Source organism: Eleginops maclovinus, chromosome 10 (genome assembly GCF_036324505.1).
Source record: "Eleginops maclovinus isolate JMC-PN-2008 ecotype Puerto Natales chromosome 10, JC_Emac_rtc_rv5, whole genome shotgun sequence".
Taxonomy (NCBI): domain Eukaryota; kingdom Metazoa; phylum Chordata; class Actinopteri; order Perciformes; family Eleginopidae; genus Eleginops; species Eleginops maclovinus.
In genome coordinates, this window is record NC_086358.1 from 19,362,117 (window position 1) to 19,386,282 (window position 24,166).

At 39.9% G+C, this 24,166-nt stretch overlaps 1 protein-coding gene across 1 annotated transcript in view; it reads left to right on the forward strand.

Moving 5' to 3' along the window:
- ryr2a (ryanodine receptor 2a (cardiac)) overlaps window positions 1-24,166 on the forward strand; it is a 169,182-nt gene that overhangs the window by 124,508 nt on the left and 20,508 nt on the right. Inside the window, exons 77-111 of the mRNA XM_063892944.1 lie at window positions 597-689; window positions 823-993; window positions 2,033-2,092; window positions 2,226-2,360; window positions 2,871-2,983; window positions 3,100-3,196; window positions 3,551-3,657; window positions 4,242-4,293; window positions 4,391-4,441; window positions 4,540-4,639; window positions 4,984-5,063; window positions 5,202-5,278; window positions 5,932-6,005; window positions 7,593-7,610; window positions 11,387-11,467; window positions 12,218-12,306; window positions 13,164-13,292; window positions 13,544-13,648; window positions 14,207-14,288; window positions 14,742-14,900; window positions 15,009-15,163; window positions 16,185-16,400; window positions 16,509-16,781; window positions 17,687-17,893; window positions 17,977-18,279; window positions 18,998-19,068; window positions 19,454-19,604; window positions 20,283-20,369; window positions 20,746-21,015; window positions 21,416-21,546; window positions 21,710-21,752; window positions 22,308-22,441; window positions 22,602-22,662; window positions 22,982-23,128; window positions 23,716-23,850. Of these exons, the coding sequence (XP_063749014.1) occupies window positions 597-689; window positions 823-993; window positions 2,033-2,092; window positions 2,226-2,360; window positions 2,871-2,983; window positions 3,100-3,196; window positions 3,551-3,657; window positions 4,242-4,293; window positions 4,391-4,441; window positions 4,540-4,639; window positions 4,984-5,063; window positions 5,202-5,278; window positions 5,932-6,005; window positions 7,593-7,610; window positions 11,387-11,467; window positions 12,218-12,306; window positions 13,164-13,292; window positions 13,544-13,648; window positions 14,207-14,288; window positions 14,742-14,900; window positions 15,009-15,163; window positions 16,185-16,400; window positions 16,509-16,781; window positions 17,687-17,893; window positions 17,977-18,279; window positions 18,998-19,068; window positions 19,454-19,604; window positions 20,283-20,369; window positions 20,746-21,015; window positions 21,416-21,546; window positions 21,710-21,752; window positions 22,308-22,441; window positions 22,602-22,662; window positions 22,982-23,128; window positions 23,716-23,850 (4,257 nt within the window). The remainder of the gene's footprint in view (window positions 1-596; window positions 690-822; window positions 994-2,032; window positions 2,093-2,225; window positions 2,361-2,870; window positions 2,984-3,099; window positions 3,197-3,550; window positions 3,658-4,241; window positions 4,294-4,390; window positions 4,442-4,539; window positions 4,640-4,983; window positions 5,064-5,201; window positions 5,279-5,931; window positions 6,006-7,592; window positions 7,611-11,386; window positions 11,468-12,217; window positions 12,307-13,163; window positions 13,293-13,543; window positions 13,649-14,206; window positions 14,289-14,741; window positions 14,901-15,008; window positions 15,164-16,184; window positions 16,401-16,508; window positions 16,782-17,686; window positions 17,894-17,976; window positions 18,280-18,997; window positions 19,069-19,453; window positions 19,605-20,282; window positions 20,370-20,745; window positions 21,016-21,415; window positions 21,547-21,709; window positions 21,753-22,307; window positions 22,442-22,601; window positions 22,663-22,981; window positions 23,129-23,715; window positions 23,851-24,166) is intronic.

Genomic DNA, 24,166 nt, shown 5'->3' on the forward strand with positions numbered 1-24,166 from the left:
TTTTTACCAGGTTCCTAAAACTGCATATACTGTATTGGTATGTTGTATATTTCATACTGAATCAAATACCCCCAGACAAAGGATTGGTTACGCAGCTTATCCCAATTAGAATCAGTCCAATCTGCAGCTCCATCAATCCATCTCACATGTAATGCTGAAGATCACACATTGTCCCTGTGCACACAAACCATTAATCTCACTAAGAACCATCATATCTAACATACAGTAGCAGTAATAACAGTAAGAGTGTACTGCCATGCTATCAGCTCTGAACATGCTAACACTTGCTATAATATTTCCATGTTCACTATCCTAGCTTAGTATGTTTGCATGTTTGCATGACCTCATGGCAGCCGACATTCAAAGGGAAAGATAATCACTGATGCCAATTCATCCCAATGGATCACAAACCAGTACCTGATTTATCCAGTAGATACTAAGAAATTCATTAAAAACACATTTGTTTTTCTAGAGGAAATATCTAAGGATCACCAGAGTCAGTGAGCTTCACCATGAATGTCTGGACAAAATGTCATGGCAATCCATTTCAGTTTGGACCAAACTATATTTAGATTTGAAATACTTTCTACCTGCAGAACTTCAAGAGAGAAGAGCAGAACTTTGTGGTCCAGAATGAAATCAACAACATGTCCTTCCTCATCACTGACACCAAGTGTAAGATGGCGAAGGTATGGAGGGAATCAAGGTTTACATATCAAAGGTGTACTGCTTGTGTTTGAGTCAATGTACATTTACACATCATGGAGAAAATAACACTCGACATGTATATGCATTACATATTCTGATGTTTGACTTCCTCAGGGAATAGTTTCAGACCAGGAGAGGAAGAAGATGAAGAGGAAGGGAGATCGATACTCCATGCAGACCAGTCTCATCGTTGCCACTTTGAAGCGCCTGCTGCCTGTGGGTCTGAACATCTGCGCGCCCGGAGAGCAAGAGCTGATCGCTCTGGCTAAGAACCGCTTCACACAGGTGGGACAATCAATACTCATCCACCAGATTATGTTGTCTGATATGTTATTGGAGAAGAGGTAATAAACCATTTGACTTCATTATTTAATACATTTTCATCCATGATATTTGATGTCAATGGTCACTTTGAATTTTAAGTGCATTATATGGCCACACAAATGAATAAGTATTGGATACAAAATAAACAAACACTTGTGTAACAGTTCCAGTACTTACAATCCATTATTGGTAACTGGAATAACTCCTACAGTGTATCCTCCAGTCTGGATTTTGTCAGAATTCCCGTACTATGCGATAGTTAAGTAACTGGTTATTTTTGAGGCCCTTGTTTTTTGTCTCCCACCTTCAACATCTGGCTGATGGGAGGAGCATAAGCAGCTGATATCCAGGATGTGTCATGGCTCTTTATGATGTTTCAGCCTTCACAAACAGTGAGGTGTCAGCTCAATACCAACACTATTCTGTGCTGTTCTCTTCACAGCTCTGGTGTGGGATGTTGAGCAATAGAGCTGTTCTGAAGGATCATATTTCTACTTTAGAAGCTTCTGTTGAAGTTATCCAATGAAGCTTTGGATGTCTGTCAATTTGCTCTTCTTGTGGTTGTATAATTGTAATTGATGGTGCTGTTGGATTGCCATTAGACGGCGGCGGGACACATATGCTGATAAATGTGCAGCATCTGATCCGAGAAATGCTGTTACAGAGCGCAGTGCCATTACTCAAGCCGTCCACTGTGTTAAACTTCATTTAATCATATCCAAATGACTCCAGGCAGCTTCAGAATGATAAAATACACTTCTGTCTCAACACAGTTGGTTCAGCCTATAATATCAGTTGGTGTGTTTTATACCATTTGTACCATATTTACTTTAATCCAATTTGCTTTAACGTCTGAATATCTTTTAAGCATTTGAAACTGACTTTGTGTCTCAATTATCAGATAGTTGCTTAAGATATCCTCACAATCGTTCTGTGTCAGTCAAGACCTTCAATGGTTCTCTTTGTCTCAAAATGGAGCGTGCATTTACCCTGTTTCCAGAAAGACACAGAGGATGAAGTCCGAGAAATCATCAGGAACAATCTGCATTTACAGGGAAAGGTAAGCAAACTTTGAGCTTATAATTATCACATGTATATTTGAGAGGAAAGAATCATGACTTAAGTCTTTGTAGTCACACTCAGAGAAAAGGAAGAAGTTTTGTACACATTAAATGTCCTTGTGTGTTGTGCAGCTGGAGGACCCAGCTATCCGCTGGCAGATGGCTCTGTACAGAGACCTCCCCAACCACTACGAGGACACCTCGGACCCTCAGAAGACTGTGGAAAGGGTCCTGGACATCGCGCATGTCCTCTTTCACCTAGACCAGGTGTGTGTGTTGTATTAACCTGAAAGTAAAAACTCATGATGGCCTGCAGTCTGATTTCATTATCTATCAACTGCAAAAATATACAAAAGCATATTTGGTAATATTACTTATAATGAAAAAAATGAAGTGGAATACATGGAATGCATAAATTAACAAGGAAAATGAAACCCTCTGAAAAATGATATTCATATTTAGATCAGTTGCTATATTCGCAGCATCCACATCCATGAATAAACTGCAGCAGCATCAAAGGGGCTCCTGCTCTCTACTCTCTTCTTTTCTATATATGGATATAACTCTTTTGCGCTCTCTCAAATCAGTGCCTAGGTCTCTGAGGCTGTAAATAGACACAAAAACACACAACAGCACTTCTTTTCCTCATGGACATAGGCTGTTTGAAGAAAAGGATGTTACAAATGCACATCATTAATGAGTTGTCTTAGAGCTGTCGGGGATGCAGCCTCCAGACGGGGAGCAGTAGGTGTACTGAGTGCTTCACTCTGTGTTCAGGTGGAACATCCACAGCGCAGTAAGAAGGCCGTGTGGCACAAGCTGCTGTCCAAACAGAGAAAGAGAGCTGTGGTTGCTTGCTTCAGGATGGCACCACTCTATAACCTGCCCAGGTGGGTTTTGCACCCACACACAGCGACACACATACAGTATTTACACAGAGTGCATGTGAGTGTACTGCAGTATCTTGTAAGAAATGTATACATTTTTGTTCTCTCCTCCAAATTAGGCACCGGGCTGTCAACCTGTTCCTGCAGGGCTATGAGAAGTCCTGGATCGAGGCAGAGGAACACTACTTTGAAGATAAACTCATAGAGGACCTCGCTGTAAGTTCATTTCAGTTCAAACGTAAAACTGATGGAATCAAAATGTGAACTGCTGAAAAGGTTCAAAACACAGACGACTATATTCCAATTGTAGGTTCATGGTCTGCTACAATATTACAAGAACTTCAATCCCACCTTACTCATTATAGGAGCACTACTTAATCTAATCTACTATCTTGTGTCGTTACTTCTCTAAAAGCAATAGCCTCATTTTAACCAGTCATAAAATACCCACACTAATAAAAGAGAGTTGTATATGGAAACAATTAATTATTTTCTTCATACTTTGAGGGAAAAAGGCCATTATTTTCTGTTTGTTTTATTGAGTTTTGTGTTACTGTGTTTTTTTTCCAGAAACCAGGGGACCAGGAGCCCTCTGAGGAAGAGGAGGGGCTGAAACACATTGACCCTCTGCATCAGCTCATCCAGCTGTTCAGCAGGACGGCCCTCACAGAGAAGTGGTGGGTTCTTGTAGATGAAGTATTATGTAAGATAAAAGGTTCCTCCTAATGTTACTGCGTCAACACAAGTTGTAGTTCATGTTAATTGCATCCTTACACATCGAGTAAAAAGAGCATAAACATGTACTGGTGTTTTATCTCTTATATCAAGTATTTCTATATTAATTAAACTACAAAAGTATAGTATTTAAAAATAGATTAGTTTATCCTCTTCTCACTCTTTGTGGTTTCACATGGACAGGTTTCAGAGATCCTGTGCAAGGACAGGTTGCTCATAATTTCATTCATCTGAAATGTTTTGAATCAAAAAAATAATGTTAAAGTGGCAGAAAGGTGTATCCAGTGGAATCAGCGGTACCAGTGGACTCTTAACATAACCAGATACATTTCTATTCAATGCTGCTTAAAAAATACTTTTCCCTCTATTCAGTATTATGCAGAAGCAAATGTTTTTCCTCATCACGTACATTTGGAATAATATAGCATGGGATCACTTAATGTAGCTTCAGTAAAAAAAAACATTTAAGGTTTTTATGTAGTCAGTCATCTAGAGCTGATGTGTGTGTGTCCCTGTGTCCTTGCAGTAAACTGGATGAGGATAATCTCTACATGGCCTACGCTGACATCATGGCAAAGGTATGAGAAACAGTTACAGAAACATTTCACTACTTACAAGAGAACTAGCTGACTTATCAAAGTATGATGATGATGTTTCCTCTTCTGTCTCGTTTAGAGTTGCCATGATGAAGAAGATGAGGATGGAGAGGAGGTGAAGAGTTTTGAAGTAGGTGATCAGTCCCTCACTCTGTCAGTCTGTCTCTCCCTTTGGTAATCTTGTAAGTGTGCTGCCTGTCAATCATGTGTCCTGTTCCTCCTCAACAGGAGAAGGAGATGGAGAAGCAGAAGCTGCTGTATCAGCAGGCTCGGCTGCACGACAGAGGAGCTGCTGAGATGGTGCTTCAGACCATCAGTGCAAGCAAAGGTAGTTCCTCTGCCCACTTTCACTACTTTACTCAAACACTGCCAGTGTATTTGTGTTCCACTCTCAGGTCCCAGGTGTATTCAGGTGTGTGCCAGCTGAACACAGCAACATAGTTGTATTGAAGGGGCACTTTTCTGCTATGAGGGGTTTTATTCGCTGCTGTGTTTTTATATAAGTGTTTGTGCATGTAAATGGTCTGAAAAGGCAAAAATATCCCTGTGTTCCCTCCCTCCAAAACTATGCAACCACAACCAGGAACTGTGAATGACCCTGCACCCTGGTGGATGAAGGACTAATGTCTTTTTGTTTTCTGTGTGTGTGTGTGTTGTGTTCCTGTCCACCAGGTGAGATGGGGCCCATGGTGGCTTCCACTCTGAAGCTGGGCATAGCTATTCTCAACGGAGGAAACTCTACTGTACAGCAGGTACTGCAGCGCTCAGTAACCTGGCCCATTTCATTACTGTTCTGTTGTCTGATCGCAGTGTACTTCCCCAGCGTCTCCTGCACCCGTCTGAAATATAACTCATCATCTCGTTGCCTCTGTGGTTTTTCTCTTTGACAGAAAATGTTGGATTATCTGAAAGACAAAAAGGATGTTGGCTTCTTTCAGAGTCTGGCTGGTCTGATGCAGTCATGCAGGTAACTGTAAATCGCACTTCCTCCTACAGAGAAAAAAATGACTGACAGTGTATTCATAGCACAGGAGGGTTAATGGCTTCAGACTGTGTGTGGTTTGACTGCAGAATCAGAAATCCTTTATTCGTCCAACAGCGAAAAATGACTTACCAACAGCAAGGCGGAAAATAAAATTGTGTGGAATACCATTTTAAATAAAAAGCACACTTTTATGAATCAGCCAGTAAGGATATTTATAAAGTGTAAAAGTGGTACTATAGCAAGATTGTTGGTCAAACAGCAGTTTATTGAGCTAAAAGAAATACAGATAATGGTTAATATGGAACCTCAGTGATGTTGAAATGTGTCCTATCAGTTGATTAGGTGCAGCATCAAACAGATCCAGAAGATGCTCCCTAGGACCTTGCTTATAACCACGGCGCTCATGGTGTAGCACACAGTGTCGCTCACTGTATCCGTGACAACATTATACTTTCGTTGTACATAATGCCTTTAAAATAAAAACGACTGTCACATTATACATTGGGCACAGGTGAATTTGAGTATTTACATACAGGTATAAACAGAACTATGCACAGCCACGGGTTGCAGGGGAGCAGAAGCTCAGTGATAGAGCACGAGACGAGAGCGTTATAACTCATTTGTCTTTGTTTCAGTGTTCTAGATCTTAATGCGTTTGAGAGGCAGAACAAAGCAGAAGGACTGGGGATGGTGACAGAGGAGGGATCAGGTGAGCCTCACTACCGGATGATTAAACATCATTCATTTATATTTGCAATGGTTATAGCAATATAATGTTTTTTTCTAAGTCTGTGATTGTGGCTTATTGTTGATATTAAAATGTTTTCTTCACCAGGTATTTTAAGTTTAATTGAGGTTCAATTCTTAAATACCACTTTAATTAGCCTATGGATGGTTCATTTAAACCTACGTACACATAACTGCTTGCTAAAACAATAAGTCTCATAAAGCAATGCTGAAAGATAGCATAACCAATAAGGTTTTAAATCCTTGTTATATCATTATAATTGTCTTGCTTTGTTGGCAGCACTTTAGTTGAGCAATCTGTTTATTTATTAAAAGTGGTAATGCAGGTATACCTATTTTGTAAATGCATTATCAAGTATGATTTCCCAGTCACATGTATATGTGCTTATGATTTGCCTGTTGCATTTTCTGTCACATTTTCTGTATGTTCACAATCATACTTTAGATGGCTTTACTGACTTTTGGAATCTCAAATTAAATTCTCCTTTTGTCACTATTTATTAGTACTAGATTGTAAATACGGGCATAAACTCCAAACTAACTCTCTAACTACTCGATAATAGTAAGAAGCTATGAGCTTTGAGGGATGGTTTTTGCACTTTTGGCGCATAGGTTATAATCATGTTGCTATAGGTGCAGCAGTTGTTTGGGGTCATTTTTTTAAACGTTAATACTTGTAGTTTTTCTGTGACTCATTTCACCTCAAATATACTTCAATAACTTTACCTAAATGTGTACATCGATATGGCATAATGCACAATGCTCTCAGAAAAAAAACACATAAAATGACCCTCGGTGTGTTTAAATTATCCTGACAAGAACCCTCTGGCAAATGTAACAGTAGCATGACATTAGCATAGCAACATTAAACCTCTCGGGCAGGAGATCAGTTCCTTGTTAGGAGATACATTTAGCGTCACAAAGTGTGAAACTAGAGACAAAGTCTCCTGCAAAAAGTCAAACCTGGTTCCTGAAGGAAATCGTTTCCAAACATGAACCATGAACCTGAACCCAAACCAAGTTTAACCATTGAGTTGTCCCAAACTTTTAAGGTCACTGACAAAACCCCCTTCTTTTTTAAGGCATAATGATTGAAGTATAACCAACCGATAAACTTTGCCGTAAATTCTGAACCAAGTCCTGAAACTGATGTTATATCTATCATTACTGCACCTATCACAGCATTCAGACATGGCTCAGCGGATGATTTTCTATTCATACTTTCCTTAATATTATTTGTAAATACAAATGTATCATACTAATGCCCTATTAACTAAAGCCGGTTGAGCATGCACTTTCGCAATCAAATAAAAAATAAGGAAAAGCGTTTTTATCTTGGTCCTAAATATTTTTAAAATATCTCTAAGACAGATTTCCTGCCAACACATCATTTTTTCCATGTTGACCCAACCACTGAATTCGGAGTTATTGAAGCTCTTTTCCCTATATGTAATCTTTTTCTTTGTTTCTTACTTTCTTTCTCTCTTTCTTTCTTCCCCCTGTTTTCCTTTTCTCATTTTGGTTTACTGCACTTTCTTCCCCTCCTCAGTCATCACTCATGAGCGTGGTAATTATGCCTTCTGCCATTTCCTTGTGTGTTGGTTGGTCTCTCGCTCCCTCTCTTCCTGCGGTGGGTCAGTTGTTGTGTCAGTTCTGTCCAGGTCCTGAGTGTAGACCCTCTAACCTCGCCCCCCCTGCTGTGTGCTAACAGCTACTGCTCTGCCTTACCCTCACCATCCTAACTCTTTGTTTTGTAAGGCCAATTTTAACTCTTTTCGGTTGGTATTGTTGTTGGTTCTTTATACTTCTTAAAGTCTTTGTCAAATCAATGTTTGACATAAGAAAACTGATGATGAATATAATATGTCAAGTAGATTTTAAGATTTAAAAAATGCAGACTCCCTCTCAGGATTTGTACAGTATCTGGCACATTCTTAATATTACTAATATTTACCATCCTCCACCCACTCTTGGTCATGTAGTCAACCTAAAGTCTGGTTGTTTTGTCCTAGTAATGGAGATGGTTATTGTGCTGGTTGTTCTTTGTTGTGAAGTGTACTACCCATCTGTGTCCTCAGCCTCTCTCTCTGTCTCCCTCTATTAGGACTGCAATATATACAGAAATACCATAATCAGCCAAATATAAAACAATTAAATACATTCCTTTTGTCAATTAAAGCTACACTTTTTGAAATTAATTTTAAAGAAAATATCAAATGAAAATGTATAATGTTCATTTTTACATTTTTTCTTCTGTCCCAATTTGTATTCATTAACATGGTAAGCGTCAGGAAGCGGTTTCTAGTGAAAAAGCTCTGATAAAGCCAATGTACAGTAGCTGCTCAGCAGCAGACAGACCTCGAGATCGTAAGACCTAGATTTGCACCTGTCGTAGTGGCTGTGATCTAATAATTTTGTTAAATCTGTGAGTGCCTCACAATGTAGATGCAATCTGTCCTGTCTGAAGCATAATTATGGTGATAACAGCCATATAAAGGGCTGATCAAATTTGAAATTGGTGTGACTTTTCCCTCATTAGTTTGCTCATACATTTTCAAAGCGCTTTAAAAGGTTGCAAATAACTTTAAAATTCTAATAAATGGTGTTGTCAAAAGACTTACTATTACAGATTGGTACGGTGGCTGACAAATGCAAACGCGCTACGACGGCCCAAAACATTTCCATTAGCAGCTTAAAAAACGATTCAAATAAAAAACACAAATGGGCCAAAACATGTACAAATAAATAAAACATCTTCACCAACTTGACAACACATGCAGCATTTAGAAAATATCTGTTTCTTTTTTTTTTTACTAAAAGAAATACATCAAACGCTGCAAATACAAAATGCTGCAGATAAAAATGCAGCACTTGCAACACAACAGAAGCCAGGGGACACTAAAAAGTGATGCACAGAGCTGGGACCGGAGCATTTTTTAAAGTTTGGGTATTATAAAGTCTGTCACTGCTGTTGGAGATTTACCTTAAATATTATTGCAGATCGGCTGTACACTCGCTAGCTAACCTAGCCAACGTAATCAGAAGGAATAATATGATCAAATTGTTACAATAAGCAGATCTTAGATCAGTGCGCCGCTTTTAAAGTATCCCCTGGAAACAGTTTCCGTTGTGGTTTGAGCTTTTGCAACATTTTTAATTTGCAGCGCTTTAAGTAAACGCTGCGCATGTTTCGCCAAGTTGGTGAAGATGTATCTTCATTTGCATTAAAGAATGTCTATTCTGTCTGAAAGAGGCTAAGTATTTCATATAAAGGTTAGTCTTTTAATAATAAACGGAAGTTGCCAGGTGTTGCGGCCCTGCTCATCTCTCACCTCTTCATTGGTTTAGTCTCGTCCACCTCTCCTGCTCTTCTCTCTGTGTGTTGCACTCTGGACTTTAACGTGGCTGCTGTGAGTGGAGGGGGGGGGGGGGGGGGGGGACATGATCTGTTCTCATTCCTACCTCCTTCTCTGTTTACTGGCTGAGCTGTAGTCAGTGTATTTGTCCTCCATGACTGTTTTGAGAACATTTTATTTGAATAACCCGCCCTTATTTTATGATTTGACTTATTTCTCTTCAGTAATTGTATTTTCAATTCATGATGTTGTTGTTGTTGTATTCATGCATTAAATTGTGCAACGTTTTACAACCTTATGTTTTAAATGGAAGAAATTGAAGGCACTATTTATTGTACACCACAGCCGTAGCTTGTCATTTATTCTAATCCTATTTATAATCCCTACCAAGAGCAGAGAGGGGCCTGGTACCTGGACAGTTGCAAGTCTGCCGCCAGGTGCCTTTGAGCAAAGCACTGACCCACCACATGGTTTCAGGGCGCTGTATAGTAGCTGCCCACTGCTCTTTATACCAGGATGGGTTACATGCAGAGTTTACATTTCACTGTGTTATTTGTAGGTGATAAAAAGAGGGTTGAAATCCCCGGTTACAATTCATCCATTCCATTAAAGCTGCAATGTGTAAAATATGCCTGAATTTTAAATTCAAAAATTGAACCAAGATTATTAACAGAATGTTAATTCACAGATAAATAAGCCACATCTGAAGATTATTAGACAGCAGTTTTATTTTGCCCAGCTCTCAGAGTTTCAGCAGTTTGGACGAAACGGTATATTCTAACCGTCTGAGTAAAAAATACACATTAAATGTATTAAATGATAGTGTAAAATACACAATATAAAGAATTTATTAAATATTTTAATATTATTAAAATACTCCAAAACTTGGAATACAATTATTATACATAAACGTAGATGAACATACTGTAAAAGCCTTTTTCTTTTATAATTGATGGCTGTAAATTGAGATGGTCTGGACCCAGTAGAATATGGAAGAAACTGCCCCCGATTACTTTGAAGCAGCTGGCTCAAAACTACACATTGCAGCTTTAAAATGGTATGAATACGTTTTGTCTGGTCCCGTCATCACTGTGGAAAATGTAATCCCCTTCATCTGGTCTACCACTGTGTTGGGAATAAGCCTGAAAGAGCCCCTATTTGAGTTCTGACATTTGTAAGTAGATGCAGTCAGATCTATTTTATCAGGCCATCAGAAAGGGCAACACAAAAGTCATAATTTTGGACAATTATTAAGACGTGTGTCCCTCATCCTGGTGGGAGTCATTTGTAGAAAATGTGGCACTGAAAATCAAAACACTTTCCGTCTTGTTCCACACCTCCAGATTTTCCTCCTTCAGCCCGGTCCAGTCTGTGTCATATTGTATCAACGTATTATGTTAATGTTTCTGTTATGTATAGTGTCTCATTTTCCTCTCTTTGACCTTCTTTCCTTTTGCATTTCTTGGTTCAAAGCAGCATTTTGGTACGGTCAGGGCAGCTGTCCTCAATACATATACACAATAGAAGCAGCAACCAACAGACTTCCTCTATTAAACCAAACCAGCAAACATCCCGTCCTGACTGTAAAATGCTGCAGCTTAAAAACCAAACACCTTCAGTCCAACACCAATTGAGCGTGTGTGTGAGATACGTCTAGTTGGTGTATTATGACTTCACATTTCAGTGACTGAAAGAAGATACTGAGTATTTCCTGGCATTAACTCCATCTCTTTTTAACACTTCTTCACTCTCCATCTTCTCTTGGTGTGTGTCTCTCCTACATGTCGTCTGCTTTTGTCGGCCCTGTTCTCTGACGTTCTTTATGTGTTTGTGTGGGTGTGTTTATATGAATGTGTGTGTGTGCTTTCATGTGTGATTGCACATGCCTGTGTTTCTGTGTGTGCATACCTGCGTATGTGCTCGTGCATACGTGTGTCTGCATGTGTGTGCATGTATGTGTGTGGGTGTGTTTCTTCTCTCCGGCCAGGTGAGAAGGTCATGCAGGATGATGAGTTCACCTGTGACCTTTTCCGCTTCCTGCAGCTGCTCTGTGAAGGGCACAACTCAGGTGTGTGTGCACGTCTAGTATTGCTAAATATTCAGTAAATGTGATCATGCTGAGGGTGATCTGAGCCACTAATCATTCAGATTGTGTTTATTAAAATGGTGTTCAGTTGAGTTAAGCAAAAGTACAAACATTGCAATTAAACAATGAAATGGATAAAGTTCTGCATTTACAAGAAAAAGAAATGTGCTCAATGTGCATGGGCATTGTGTGGTGTTGATCCAAGCCATGTGGTTCCTTGAAAAAGACAATCTATTTTCAATCTTTTTTTTCTGGTAAAATTGTGACTTTTATCTCAGAGAACATTAAAAAAATTGCTCATGGATATTCAAGTTTTTTTCTTGTACATTTACGACCCTAACCTCTCAATAACAACCCCCTCGCAGTACCTCAAAATGCTGTGTTTGATGTTATATGATCGCACCAAATGTTTGTGATACAGAATTTGGATTGAAGTGGCTCTGCTGGTTTATAGAAGCATCCCTCTGACTTCCAGCTCAAGCGGCACTCAGTTAGTAAGCTACTGAGCAGAAACATTAAACCGATATTTCCCCACTTAGATTCTGTGACTGGAAAACAATGGGAAACCAACATGTCAAAGAACTTACTCAGAACATAACCTCTTGTATTTTCTATTCCATAAGCCTGTCCGAAGCATTACTTAGGAAGCTTTACAATCTTTGACAGAAAGGCTCTTTATTCATTTCAACACAATATGTGCAAAATTGCAATCGATGCGATATCCTATTTCAGACTTCCAGAACTACTTGAGGACGCAAACAGGGAACAACACCACTGTCAACATCATCATCTCCACAGTTGACTACCTCCTCAGAGTTCAGGTAAGACTCATACTGATTCATACAGATTACATATTTTTGAATAGTCACATATTTATCATATAAACCAAAACACACAAAACTCCCATTCAGTTAAATTGGATTTGAGATTTTACTTATTGCTTCTAATTCAGTGGGAAGTAAAGCAACACGGTTAACACTCAACCCTAACCCTTTACTAGTTTAAGTTTAGTCTTACAGGATCATTTTGTTCTCGTTTAAATCTTTACATAGGTGTTTATGCTAATGCAATTCTTACCATAACAATGCCATTTAATGCACCTCCCTTATTGTAGAGATGAAACAAGTTCTGTTCAATCTCAATAACAAAACGTTAGAATGATTTATTTATTAATTCATTAATTATTTTATTTGTATGGCCCAATATCACAAAACATGCTAGTGGGCTTTACAGAACAAAAACAAACAACTACATTGTTAACGATGGAACTACAACAAAATCAGAAGAGAAGATAGTGTGTGAAATATAAAATAGAAATAAAACTAAAATTAAATAAGACAACAAAAGACAATGAAAATACATGAAACATTAAAATGAAGTACCATAAAAATAAAATAAATACCAGTACATGTCATATATTCCTGGATGGAAAATCTCTCGGGCTAAAGCTAACATGTCCTTGATGAAAACAAAATGCAGGTTGATTTGAAATGTAAGTAGTTTGTACTCTTTTTTTACTTCATTATTTCACTTCCTCTGATTTTTTTTAAACATAACTCTGTCATACGTTATGCTTTACATTTGTTAAAACTCTACCTTCATTAATTCCTCGTAGTTGCTCTGTTTCATAGTTGTCTTTTTGTGTTCTCCTTCCCTACTCACCCTGACTCTCCTCCAGGAGTCCATCAGTGATTTCTACTGGTATTATTCTGGGAAGGATGTTATTGATGAGCAGGGCCAGAGGAATTTCTCCAAGGCAATAAATGTGGCCAAGCAGGTCTTCAACACGCTCACTGAGTACATCCAGGTACGAGAAGATACTGAGATTATATGACACCTGTACTTCTTAGAGTAGTCTCCTAATGTTATTAAATAATCCAAATGAAAGGTGTTTAACAGTAATATTTACTGAGTAGTAATTATTACCAAAATGAGCTGCTGATTAATTGATAATGATGTCAGATTATTTAAGCAAACACTCACATTAGTGTTGGTAACCGGCTCAGTGAAGGTCAGTGTTGGTTGTGATGTTTGTGATTGTCACCTATGATGTTGTAGGGTCCGTGTACGGGCAACCAGCAGAGTTTGGCCCATAGTCGCCTGTGGGACGCTGTGGTCGGGTTTCTGCACGTCTTCGCTCATATGCAGATGAAATTGTCTCAGGTGAGGGGAAATCACAATGTCCCCAGTTTGAGTTCAGCCATTAATCTTTCTCACAATCCTTTTATGTCATGTTTCTGCTGTAAACTGTTTGTAAACTCTGATAGTGTCAGCAAAAAGTGCCTTAATATCCTTTAAAAGTCTGTGAAGGAGCCAAAATGCTTGTTGTGCAGTCGCGTATCATTTCATCACGTTTAATTCTTATTGGTCATCACTTCAGGCAATTGTCAGATGGGTGAGGTTTATTGGTATAGGGAGTTTTTTGCCGCTATAATCTGAGATGCCTCTCAATAGAGGAAGAAGGCCCACCTTACAACTCCTGTGGTGAGAGCACCCCTCTGGGAAGAAACCTCATTTTGATCACTTGTAAAGCTTGAGAAAAGAACAAAGACTGAACTAATCACAGAGGATACATTTAACTACAGTAGCTGCCTTTTCCAGTGAGAGAAAAACATATATTACTCTGTTATACTTTTATATGCAATAGGATAATAAGTGTCCCTTCAATGTATATTAACCCAGCTTCACTATTTCTTTTCTATTTCATTTTTTTCATTTCAGGACTCAAGTCAGATTGAGTTATTGAAAGAACTGATGGATCTCCAGAAAGATATGGTGGTCATGCTGCTGTCCATGCTTGAGGGTAGGTTACAATCATCAGCACTCTTGTAATAAATATTAAAGCAGGTGGCACAACACAAACTCACGAGGTCATCACGAGGATGTTTGCACTGTTTACTTGAATTGTTTAGCATTGTTTGCCTAGTTTGGCTCTACAGATGTTTGTTCATCTGTCAAAGAGCACACTCATGGATTTTATGCTCTGGATACACTGATTACGAAATCAATAGACATATTTAAGTGTTTTCAAACATGTAATTTAGTAAGATATTGCATTTCCTGGAGGAATTAAACAGCTGTTGCTATGCTTCAAATAATCCCATAAAGTCGTTAAAATGTAGCCTGTGACCGGACATTTTATAGATGTTTACAAAAAGAAACTGGTTCTGCTAAATAACTGTGGAGGGTTATATTGTGTCATGTTGTGTTGTGGTTTCAAAGGACTTCCTGTATTGTAAAGGCGTTTGTTTGGCAGGAAACGTGGTGAACGGGACCATTGGGAAGCAGATGGTGGACATGTTGGTGGAGTCCTCCAACAATGTGGAGATGATCCTCAAGTTTTTTGACATGTTCCTCAAGCTGAAAGACCTGACCTCTTCAGACGCCTTCAAGGAGTACGACCCTGATGGAAAAGGCAAGACTTCAAAAAACATTTAGGAAGTAATAATCATGTAAATGTAGAATGATTGACATAGAGAGAGCTGCTGCTGATTTTAGAATACATTTATGAATGAATTTACAGGTGTCATCTCCAAGAGGGACTTCCATAAGGCCATGGAGAGCCACAAACACTACACCCAGTCAGAGACGGAGTTCCTCCTCTCCTGTGCTGAGACTGATGAGAATGAACTGCTGGACTATGAAGAATTTGTGGAGCGCTTTCATGAGCCAGCCAAGGTAACAGCTTTGATGTTTACAGAACTTTAAGAAGTCTTTAAAAAGCTTTATATTGTCCAAATGTAAGCCCTCAATCCTTCAAATCTGTTATTAAAATCTATTCTTAGAGAACAGGTTTAACATGTCAAATGGGTTTTTAGAAGGAGAGCTCTCTTGTTATTTTTATTTATGCCTTTTCCTTTTCTTTATTCTGATGTAGGACTGGGTAGAGAGGATTGGAGAGTAGACTGCACATCAATAAGACACTAATTTATCCTCTTGTTGGTTTTGGAGAGCAGAAACGTCTCCATCTGCTACAAGTGTTATGATAGATACAAAGGAGTTAGTTCTGAATCAGTTTTTAAGCTGAGCTGGGGCAGTAGTCATTAGTAAAAGATCAAGAACAATATGCAGATTTCTTTCTATACTGTTACAACTTTCTATTTAGTTAATTTGCATCAAAATGCTTGAAAACAGCATCATGTATCTGAGTGTCATTCAAAGTCGTGTGCTGTCCCATCCTCTGTGGGTCCACCACCATTGGTTAGATTTAAATAAACACTGAACCATTAAGAGTGTCATTTTGACCTCCCCTGAGATGTCAAATACATGTGAATCCATTGAAATAAAACCTATACTTCTCATAGTTTAAGATGTGTCCTTTTATGGGTTAATTTATCATCCACTGGATTGTGGGATGAAAATAAAAAAAATAGGAGCATATCAACTTTTAGATTTTATGAAATGTTAATCCAATACACTGATTAACTGAGTTTTAATTAAGTATTTTGTTGAGTCTTACTGATCATAAGGAAAAGAGGAAAATTAACAAATGAACTGTTTCCAGGATCACCTCTTTGTGATAGCTGACCCTGCTGCGATAGGGGGTTACAAATGATTTGAGTCTTGGATGTAACTCTAGTGCCGTACTCAAGGGCTTAGTTTATTAAAGGATTGCTGAACTGAACCTTTCATGCATAAAAACATTTGTGTGGAAGCCCTAAACTGAGAAACAGAACCGTGTTGATCTGTGATCCAAAAGGACATCGGCTTCAATGTGGCGGTGTTGCTGACCAACCTGTCGGAGCACATGCCTCACGACACGCGGCTGCAGACGTTCCTGGAGCTGGCGGACAGCGTGCTGAACTACTTCCAGCCCTACCTGGGCCGCATCGAGATCATGGGCAGTGCCAAGCGCATCGAGAGGGTCTACTTCGAGATCAGCGAGTCCAGCCGAACACAGTGGGAGAAACCTCAGGTAATGATGGGGCAGTAGATTAATGAAATAAATATAAAATGTGTCACATGTTGCACAGTGGCCCTCGGTTTCCTCACAACTTCTTTGAATAATATACCTTCTGCTCAGGTCAAAGAATCTAAGCGGCAGTTCATCTTTGATGTGGTGAACGAAGGAGGGGAGAAGGAGAAGATGGAGCTGTTTGTCAACTTCTGCGAGGACACCATCTTTGAAATGCAGCTGGCGGCTCAGATGTCTGACGCTGGCGAGCGCTCAGCGGTGAAAGAGGAGAGTGAGCGGGAGAAGCCGGACGAGGAGAACTCTGAGATGGGCTTCTTCTCCGTCAGCACGGTGCGCATGGCTCTGTTGGCTCTGCGCTACAACGTCATGCTGCTGATAAAGGTGAGCACAGCTCACAATCAAGTGTGTCTGTGTATATGTGAATATGAAAATATTGTTTATTTTTTCTAAAGAGTGGAGGAAGTGATTACGTTGTTCAGAGGAATTGCAGAAAAGAGTTTCTGTGTCACCAGGCAACAGCCCTGCATCAACAAAGGATAACAAATCCCTAAAAATAGAAATAACTAAGAAACACTGTAGAAAAAGTGGTGAGTAAATGGATACATGACAACTAATCATTCTAAGATTATTGTTGTGTGTAGCAGTGAAACAAACCAGATACTGATGTTCTTTGGAGAGCTTTAGAACTGCTGGTTGGGAAATTTCAACTGTGGACATAGCCAGGCTGCTTCCAGGACTTGTGCTAAGCTAACTAGGCTAACCACATCCTGACTCCAGCCCTGTTTTGAACACATGAATCTGATATCCATCTCTTCTAATTAAAGCAAAACTCTGGTACTGTTTCTTTAAGATTTTCGGAATTCAAACAATTTCAAGATATTTAAATGCAGAAGTATGTACTATTTTATCAGAAATACAGTTAAGACAGAAAAAAACATACTTTTAAATGCTTCAAATTCTCTTTACTTATGTGCTGTAATGTGATTGTCATGCAGCTTTAATGTGATACAAAGAATTCTTCAGAAACTGCAACTTAAGCCCTTACTCTTCCTTAAAGGAGTCCGTTGTGAGGCCTGTAGACGGATGAGTGTGGGGGGTCTTCTGACAGACAGGAGGTTCAGTGATGTTGAGTGCAGAAAGGGGTATAGCAGTGGTTGGCAGTTTTGTTGATGCTGTTTGACAATGACACATGACACAGTGTATATGGTAGAAACTTAAAAGAGATTATTACCCAACAGCCAGCAGTTAATAAGAGTGCCATTCTGCTCTCTTTTCTCTCTTTCCAGGTTCTCTCCATGAAGAGTTTGAAGAAGCAGATAAAGAAGATAAAGAGCATGACCGTGAAGGACATGGTGACCACGCTGGTGTCATTCTACCTGTCCGTGCTGCTGGGCTTCCTCCACATAGCGTTCAGTGTGGCCCGAGGATTTTGCCGAATCTTTTACAACACCTTCATGGGAGGCAATCTGGTGGAGGGGGCTAAAACCATAAAGGTTAATAACATGTTTTTATAAAAACAATCAATAGTTTGAAGCAGTGAGTTCTGCTCTTACATTATAATCTGCTTCCTGCCCAGGTGTCAGAGCTGCTGGCCGACATGCCTGACCCCACCCAGGACGAGGTGAGGGGTGAGGGGGAGGACAGAGAGAAGAGGGCCTCCCCTAAAGAGGACCTGGCTGACCTGGCAGTGAACACCAGTGAGACGGAGCTGCTGTCAGACATCTTTGGCCTGGACTTGAGACGAGAGGGTGGGCAGTACAAGATCACTCCTCATAACCCCAACGCCAGCCTGACGGAGCTGCTCAACTCCCCGGTTCCTTCCTCGACCCCCCCAACCCTAACGGCCAAACCCGAACCTGAGCTCAGACGGAGGCATCAGGTTAGTGTAATAAGGTTCATCAGGCTTTCAGCCCCCGGCACATAGAGTAGTTCCAATGCTCAATGTGTATGTTTACAAAAATTGTGTCTAAAATGTGTACTCCGCACATGGAAACATTGCTGCATATCAAATCAGCGCTCCCTGAACTCACCGCAGGACATCAGCCAGCGTAAGACTTTTGAGGAGCTGTCAGCAAACCACCCCACCTCTATTCTAACTGAGAGCCCGTCTCATTAACTACGCTTTGTGGGTGTGTGTTAATGCTGGGGTAAGATCATTCACATCGGCTAACAGCAAATGTGTTTATGATCAAATTTACAGGAGCGCAAGATTGTCTATGCTCTCAATATTGATCTAAAAATGTATTACATTGGGGAATTTAATCACAGAATGTAACATTTGGGTTGAGTTTTCTGTGATCACTCCTCACATTTTTTTATATTTCAATACATATTGCGGTTGAAAAGTAATGAAAATAATTTGTAGATTAGCAGGATAGTAGCACAACATGAGTTGAGAGCAGTGCTTTGGTTATTTGAATGTGATTAACAATCATTATCTCAATTATTATCCAAACTGAAATAACCTGGTTCTCATTAAAGGATCCTATCAGCCATAAGAAGAAGCTGGTTGAGAAAGGACTGTTTTAAGCCTTGCAGCTAGCATGACTCACTCATTCAAATGTTTACTTGTTTTTCTATTTATTTTTGTCTTTCAGTCGAAGAGCTCTTCCTCAGAGGAGAAGGAAACAACAGCAGAGACAGAGTGTGAACCTGAGAAAACGTCAGAGTATGTTCAAATATTTGTTATTTGATCTGATTGCTACAACAGACATTGTGACTTTGTTGGCAGACAAAAATAAACGATGTACTATACAGAGGGTGCAGATGTTATGTACAGGATAAAGCTATAAACTGACATTAAACAACGCTTAGTTACAACCTTTAACCCTACTTCAATTATTTATAAGGAGGAAATAATAAACACTTTGTAGAGTATTCTGTCAAAATACATATATAGACAACATGTCCTTCAATGGGACATCAGCTTTGGTTTTTAGACCGTTATTTGAAAAGTTATTACTTAACCAGACCATTCCTTTAGCCCTCTGGATGATGCCAACAGTTTTGTATTTTATAGCAATGTCTAAGCTTGATTCATTTTGTTATTTCAGGGGTGCACATGTAGAGAAACAAGAGAAACAACAGAAGAATGAGAAGATGAAGCCAAAAGTGAGAAGGCAGCACACCTCGAAGTCCGATGAACCGGACCTGCAGGAGTCTGCTTTCCTAAAGAAGATCATCGCCTACCAGAGGAAACTTCTGGTACACTGAACACTTCTGTCTTTTAGTCTTTGCTGTTAATAATAAAGCCCCCAGGAACTCTGAGGAAAATATTCTTAGTGGCCAAACGGATGTACTACAACCTCCGTATCAGTCCGTGATGTCACCCGGCCCAGAAATACTTTTTCCCATTGACTTACATTGGGACAGAGACGTCTGTAAAACAGCTGATTTTTTTAAAAACTAAATGAACTATCCAGTATGAACATTTGTAAGTTCATACGTAAATTGTAAAATGCACTAAAAAGCAAATCCAGGGGGCGGGGCTTAAGGGGAAACTCATCTGCTCATGCTCTATGGGCCCACATACGGGTACTTCTGCTCTGACAGCCAGGCATGACGGGTAATTTGTGACGTGTTTCTCTCAAGAATATCAGGCCATTTTGTCTTCATGCGCCAATGAGCAGCTCTCATAGGAATGAACGAGGCCCCGCCTCACACGCTGTATCCAGTTCTTATCGTACATCCATGTTAATAATTCAATGAGGAGGAGCATTTTGATATGAAAGAATGTGTTAGCATGTTTAAATCCATCTTAAAACATATACATATATGCCAATATGAACATCAACAGAACCAGGACTGGGTTAGAACCCCTACATCTAGTCCTCAGTCTGGAACATCTTCAACATTTAACTCCTCTTTCTGTTGCCCCTGCAGAACTACTTTGCCAGGAACTTCTACAACATGAGGATGCTGGCGCTGTTTGTTGCCTTTGCAATCAATTTCATCCTCCTCTTCTATAAGGTAATCGTCCTCCAGGACAGGGATGTGGTATTCTTTCACACAACTTCATTCAGACCAACCATCATTGTGATACTACAGGAGCTGTGTAAGTGTGCTAATAAGGATAAAAATAAAAACATGAAACATAATTATTATTAGCTCTACTATAGTATACTATCAGGTATTCTGTCTGATGTCGACATCATTTTTTGGGGACACTAACCCCTCTCTGACAATCTATTAAAACCTTGAACGTATTCAGATTAAAAAAGGCAGTGTATTTTGTTGTAAGCCTAAAGGTTAGGAGGGTTTTATATGCTGCCCACATACATCATCAGGGCGACCATATTTCATTTTACAGTCTTTGTCAATTAAACTCATACATTATCCCCACCAGGTTTCTACATCCTCCTCTGTGGTTGAGGAAAGGGAAGTAGTGTACACTAGCAGCCAACCAGACAGCAGGATTCAGTGGGATCCACTGGGAGGAGAAGCAATGGAGACGAAGCAGGAGGTGATGGATGAGGGGGGTGAGCCCCTGAAGCCCGTCACAGTGCGCTTTGTCTTAGAGGAGAGCAGCGGGTACATGGAGCCCATGTTACGCATCCTGGCTGTCCTGCACACCGTCATCTCATTCTTCTGCATCATCGGATACTACTGTCTCAAGGCAGGATACTAACTATTGTTACCACCGAAATACAAATTAACCCTTAATCCAGTATTTGTTGATATAAATCATCACGTAATCGTGTAAACGAGCGAGGCACATTTTCATCTGCAATCCATAGCAGGTCAAAGGCAATTAAAGGAAACATACAAGAGCACATAAGCACAGAAGAACACACATGAGAATAGGAAAAGGCAAGAACACAATCACAATTAAAACACAGAAGCACATTTGAAGCTCAATAGTATCACATATTAAAGCACATAGACTCAAAAGCACATAATTCAATGTTAGGACAATTATCTATTCTTTCAGTAATATTTTCAATTATACACATCCAATGATTCCCCCTGTCTAAGATTAAATACCACTGTTTATTATTATATGTGTGTGTTTGTAGGTGCCATTGGTGATCTTTAAGCGTGAAAAGGAGGTGGCAAGGAAGCTGGAGTTTGATGGGCTTTATATCACAGAGCAACCCTCTGAGGACGACATCAAAGGCCAGTGGGACAGACTGGTGATCAACACACAGTGAGTCACACACGTGGCTGTATGGGAGATGTGTAAAGAACTAGCAGGAAGAAGAGGAGATGTGTTTGACCTTTGTTTTCTGGTGCAGTTCTTTGCTGCAACATTTCTACAGTATGTTAATACTCCTTACTGTCTCATGAGCCTTCCTTCCTGTGGTTTTCAGATCTTTCCCCAACAACTACTGGGATAAGTTTGTCAAGAGGAAGGTACGTGTCTCTGTGTTTGCAGACATAATTCATGAAGGATTTTGTCCTACCACCAGGGGCCGTATTCTTGACGCTTCTCAATACAAAGTGTTGCTCCTAGCTAAAGACATTTTAAAAAATCTAAGGAATATGAGTATTATTGAATGCAATGACATCTATGTTAGACAAATGTAAGGAGTATTAAAAAATTGCTTACAAAATGATTGAAAACATAGTCATTAATTTGCTTGTGTTACTTTTACCATGCTGATCATTTTAGTATTTGATGTATTTAATATTATTGATGGAAATGGCTCAACTTTCATCAATTTCTGTGATTGCTTCTTATTTATATAAAAAGTGATGTTGGTTGTCTTGGTAATATTTAAACATCACAAACATCACAGACATCAGACATTTATACTGACAGTTCTTTCAGAAATGTGTTTAATGAACCTGCAGCTGCAATGAGCTCTAATGAAACACTTAAAACACAATATATATGATATAATCGACTGTATTTGAGATGTGCTTCCACTGGAAAGTGTTTCTTTAATAAGCCCTGCTTTTCTTCAGGTGATGGATAAATACGGAGAGTTCTATGGCCATGACCGCATCAGTGAGCTGCTGGGGATGGACAAGGCTGCTCTGGACTTCAGCGACTCGCACAAAAAGAGGAAGCCCCGCAGAGACAGCTCACTGGCTGCTGTGTGAGTATTCTGTGTGTGTGTGTGTGTGTGTGTGTGTGTGTGTGTGTGTGTGTGTGTGTGTGTGTGTGTGTGTGTGTGTGTGTGTGTGTGTGTGTGTGTGTGTGTGTCCACATTCCTGCACACCAAGATCTTGACTTCACACCTCTCCTCCTCTGTCCAGGCTAAACTCCATTGATGTCAAGTACCAGATCTGGAAGCTGGGGGTTGTGTTCACAGACAATGTGAGTATGAAGTGGACCAAAACCATTTACCAGCCAAATCTGGCTCCGTCGTTTGGATTCACCGATCAATTTCCCCCTTCACAAATATCAGGGTCTACCTTTTGCCGATATCTGATTCAAATTAAGCAGCCTAATACTGAAACACACTGTTGTCTCAAGTAGAAGAAGTTCTGGTCTGGCGTATACCTTACTCTGGGATCATTAACAGTCATTTCCTATCACAACTGATCTGCAAATGACATTTTACATTGATACTCAAACAGTTGTCACCTGTATCTGCCTTTCATGTCACTTCCTGTCTCTCCCTGGCTCCCTGCAGTCCTTCCTGTATCTGGCCTGGTATATGACCATGTCTATCCTGGGTCACTATAACAACTTCTTCTTCGCTGCTCATCTGCTCGACATTGCCATGGGCTTCAAGACGCTACGCACCATCCTGTCGTCAGTTACACATAATGGCAAACAGGTAAACTACTCAGCTGCAGTGTAGTATTAGTGAATGAGAGTACTGCACACACTGTTCCTGCATGTACTCACCTGCAACAACAATACACACTAGTAGAGAGAGTCAGTCCATCTATTGTTCTATTGTAGCACTCTGTACTCTACTACATGTCAATGTTCTGCAAAGGCTAAAATACCTGTGTTCCCTCCAGAGGGAGTATATCCCCCACACACCCCCCCCCCACCTGCTTGAAACACCTCCATTGGGATCCTTTGTTTACTTCCATAAAAAAGTGACATCACTATAAAACACGCTTCTATTGGCCAGCAACTAACACATTGTACATGATAGGCTAAGGCGCGGGACATTTCCGGCACATCTCTAAGCGGTTGACTAGAAAGAGGTTTTTGTTCTAAAATTGTGCACAAGGTTTTTTTTTTAACATCCCTTAAATGACACCAACACAGAAATAATGCATTCCATGTCCTGATAGACAGATCCTCCAATATACACAACATCTCATACATGTTTGTTCTGATATTTTCCCCTGGAGATAACAAGGTGGTGTTGTTAAGCATCAGAGCTTTGACTCCTGTCCTGTGTTGCAGCTGGTGTTAACAGTGGGGCTGTTGGCAGTGGTGGTGTACCTCTACACAGTAGTGGCCTTCAACTTCTTCCGGAAGTTCTACAACAAGAGTGAAGATGGAGAACTGCCAGACATGAAGTGTGACGACATGTTGACAGTAAGTATGAGACGTGTACAGCTTGGAGATGCTGCAGTACAGTCTGGCTGGAAGGCCAACACACCTGACCTGGTTACAGGGGCTCCAAGCAGCATCTGAGCATAAAGGTAAAATGTGTTGGTCGGTGTTAACCCAAAGCAGACTTTTGTGCAATACAACACAGTTATAATGTCATAAATCATAAAATAAAGACAAAACCTGAGCTAAGTTCAATCTTTCTATATATTGGAGAAAGAAAAGAAAGGCCTCCATGTCTTATACATATTGAACAGATTCTTTTTTCCAACACCCTGCTTAGTCCAAAGGTTGTTGTTTA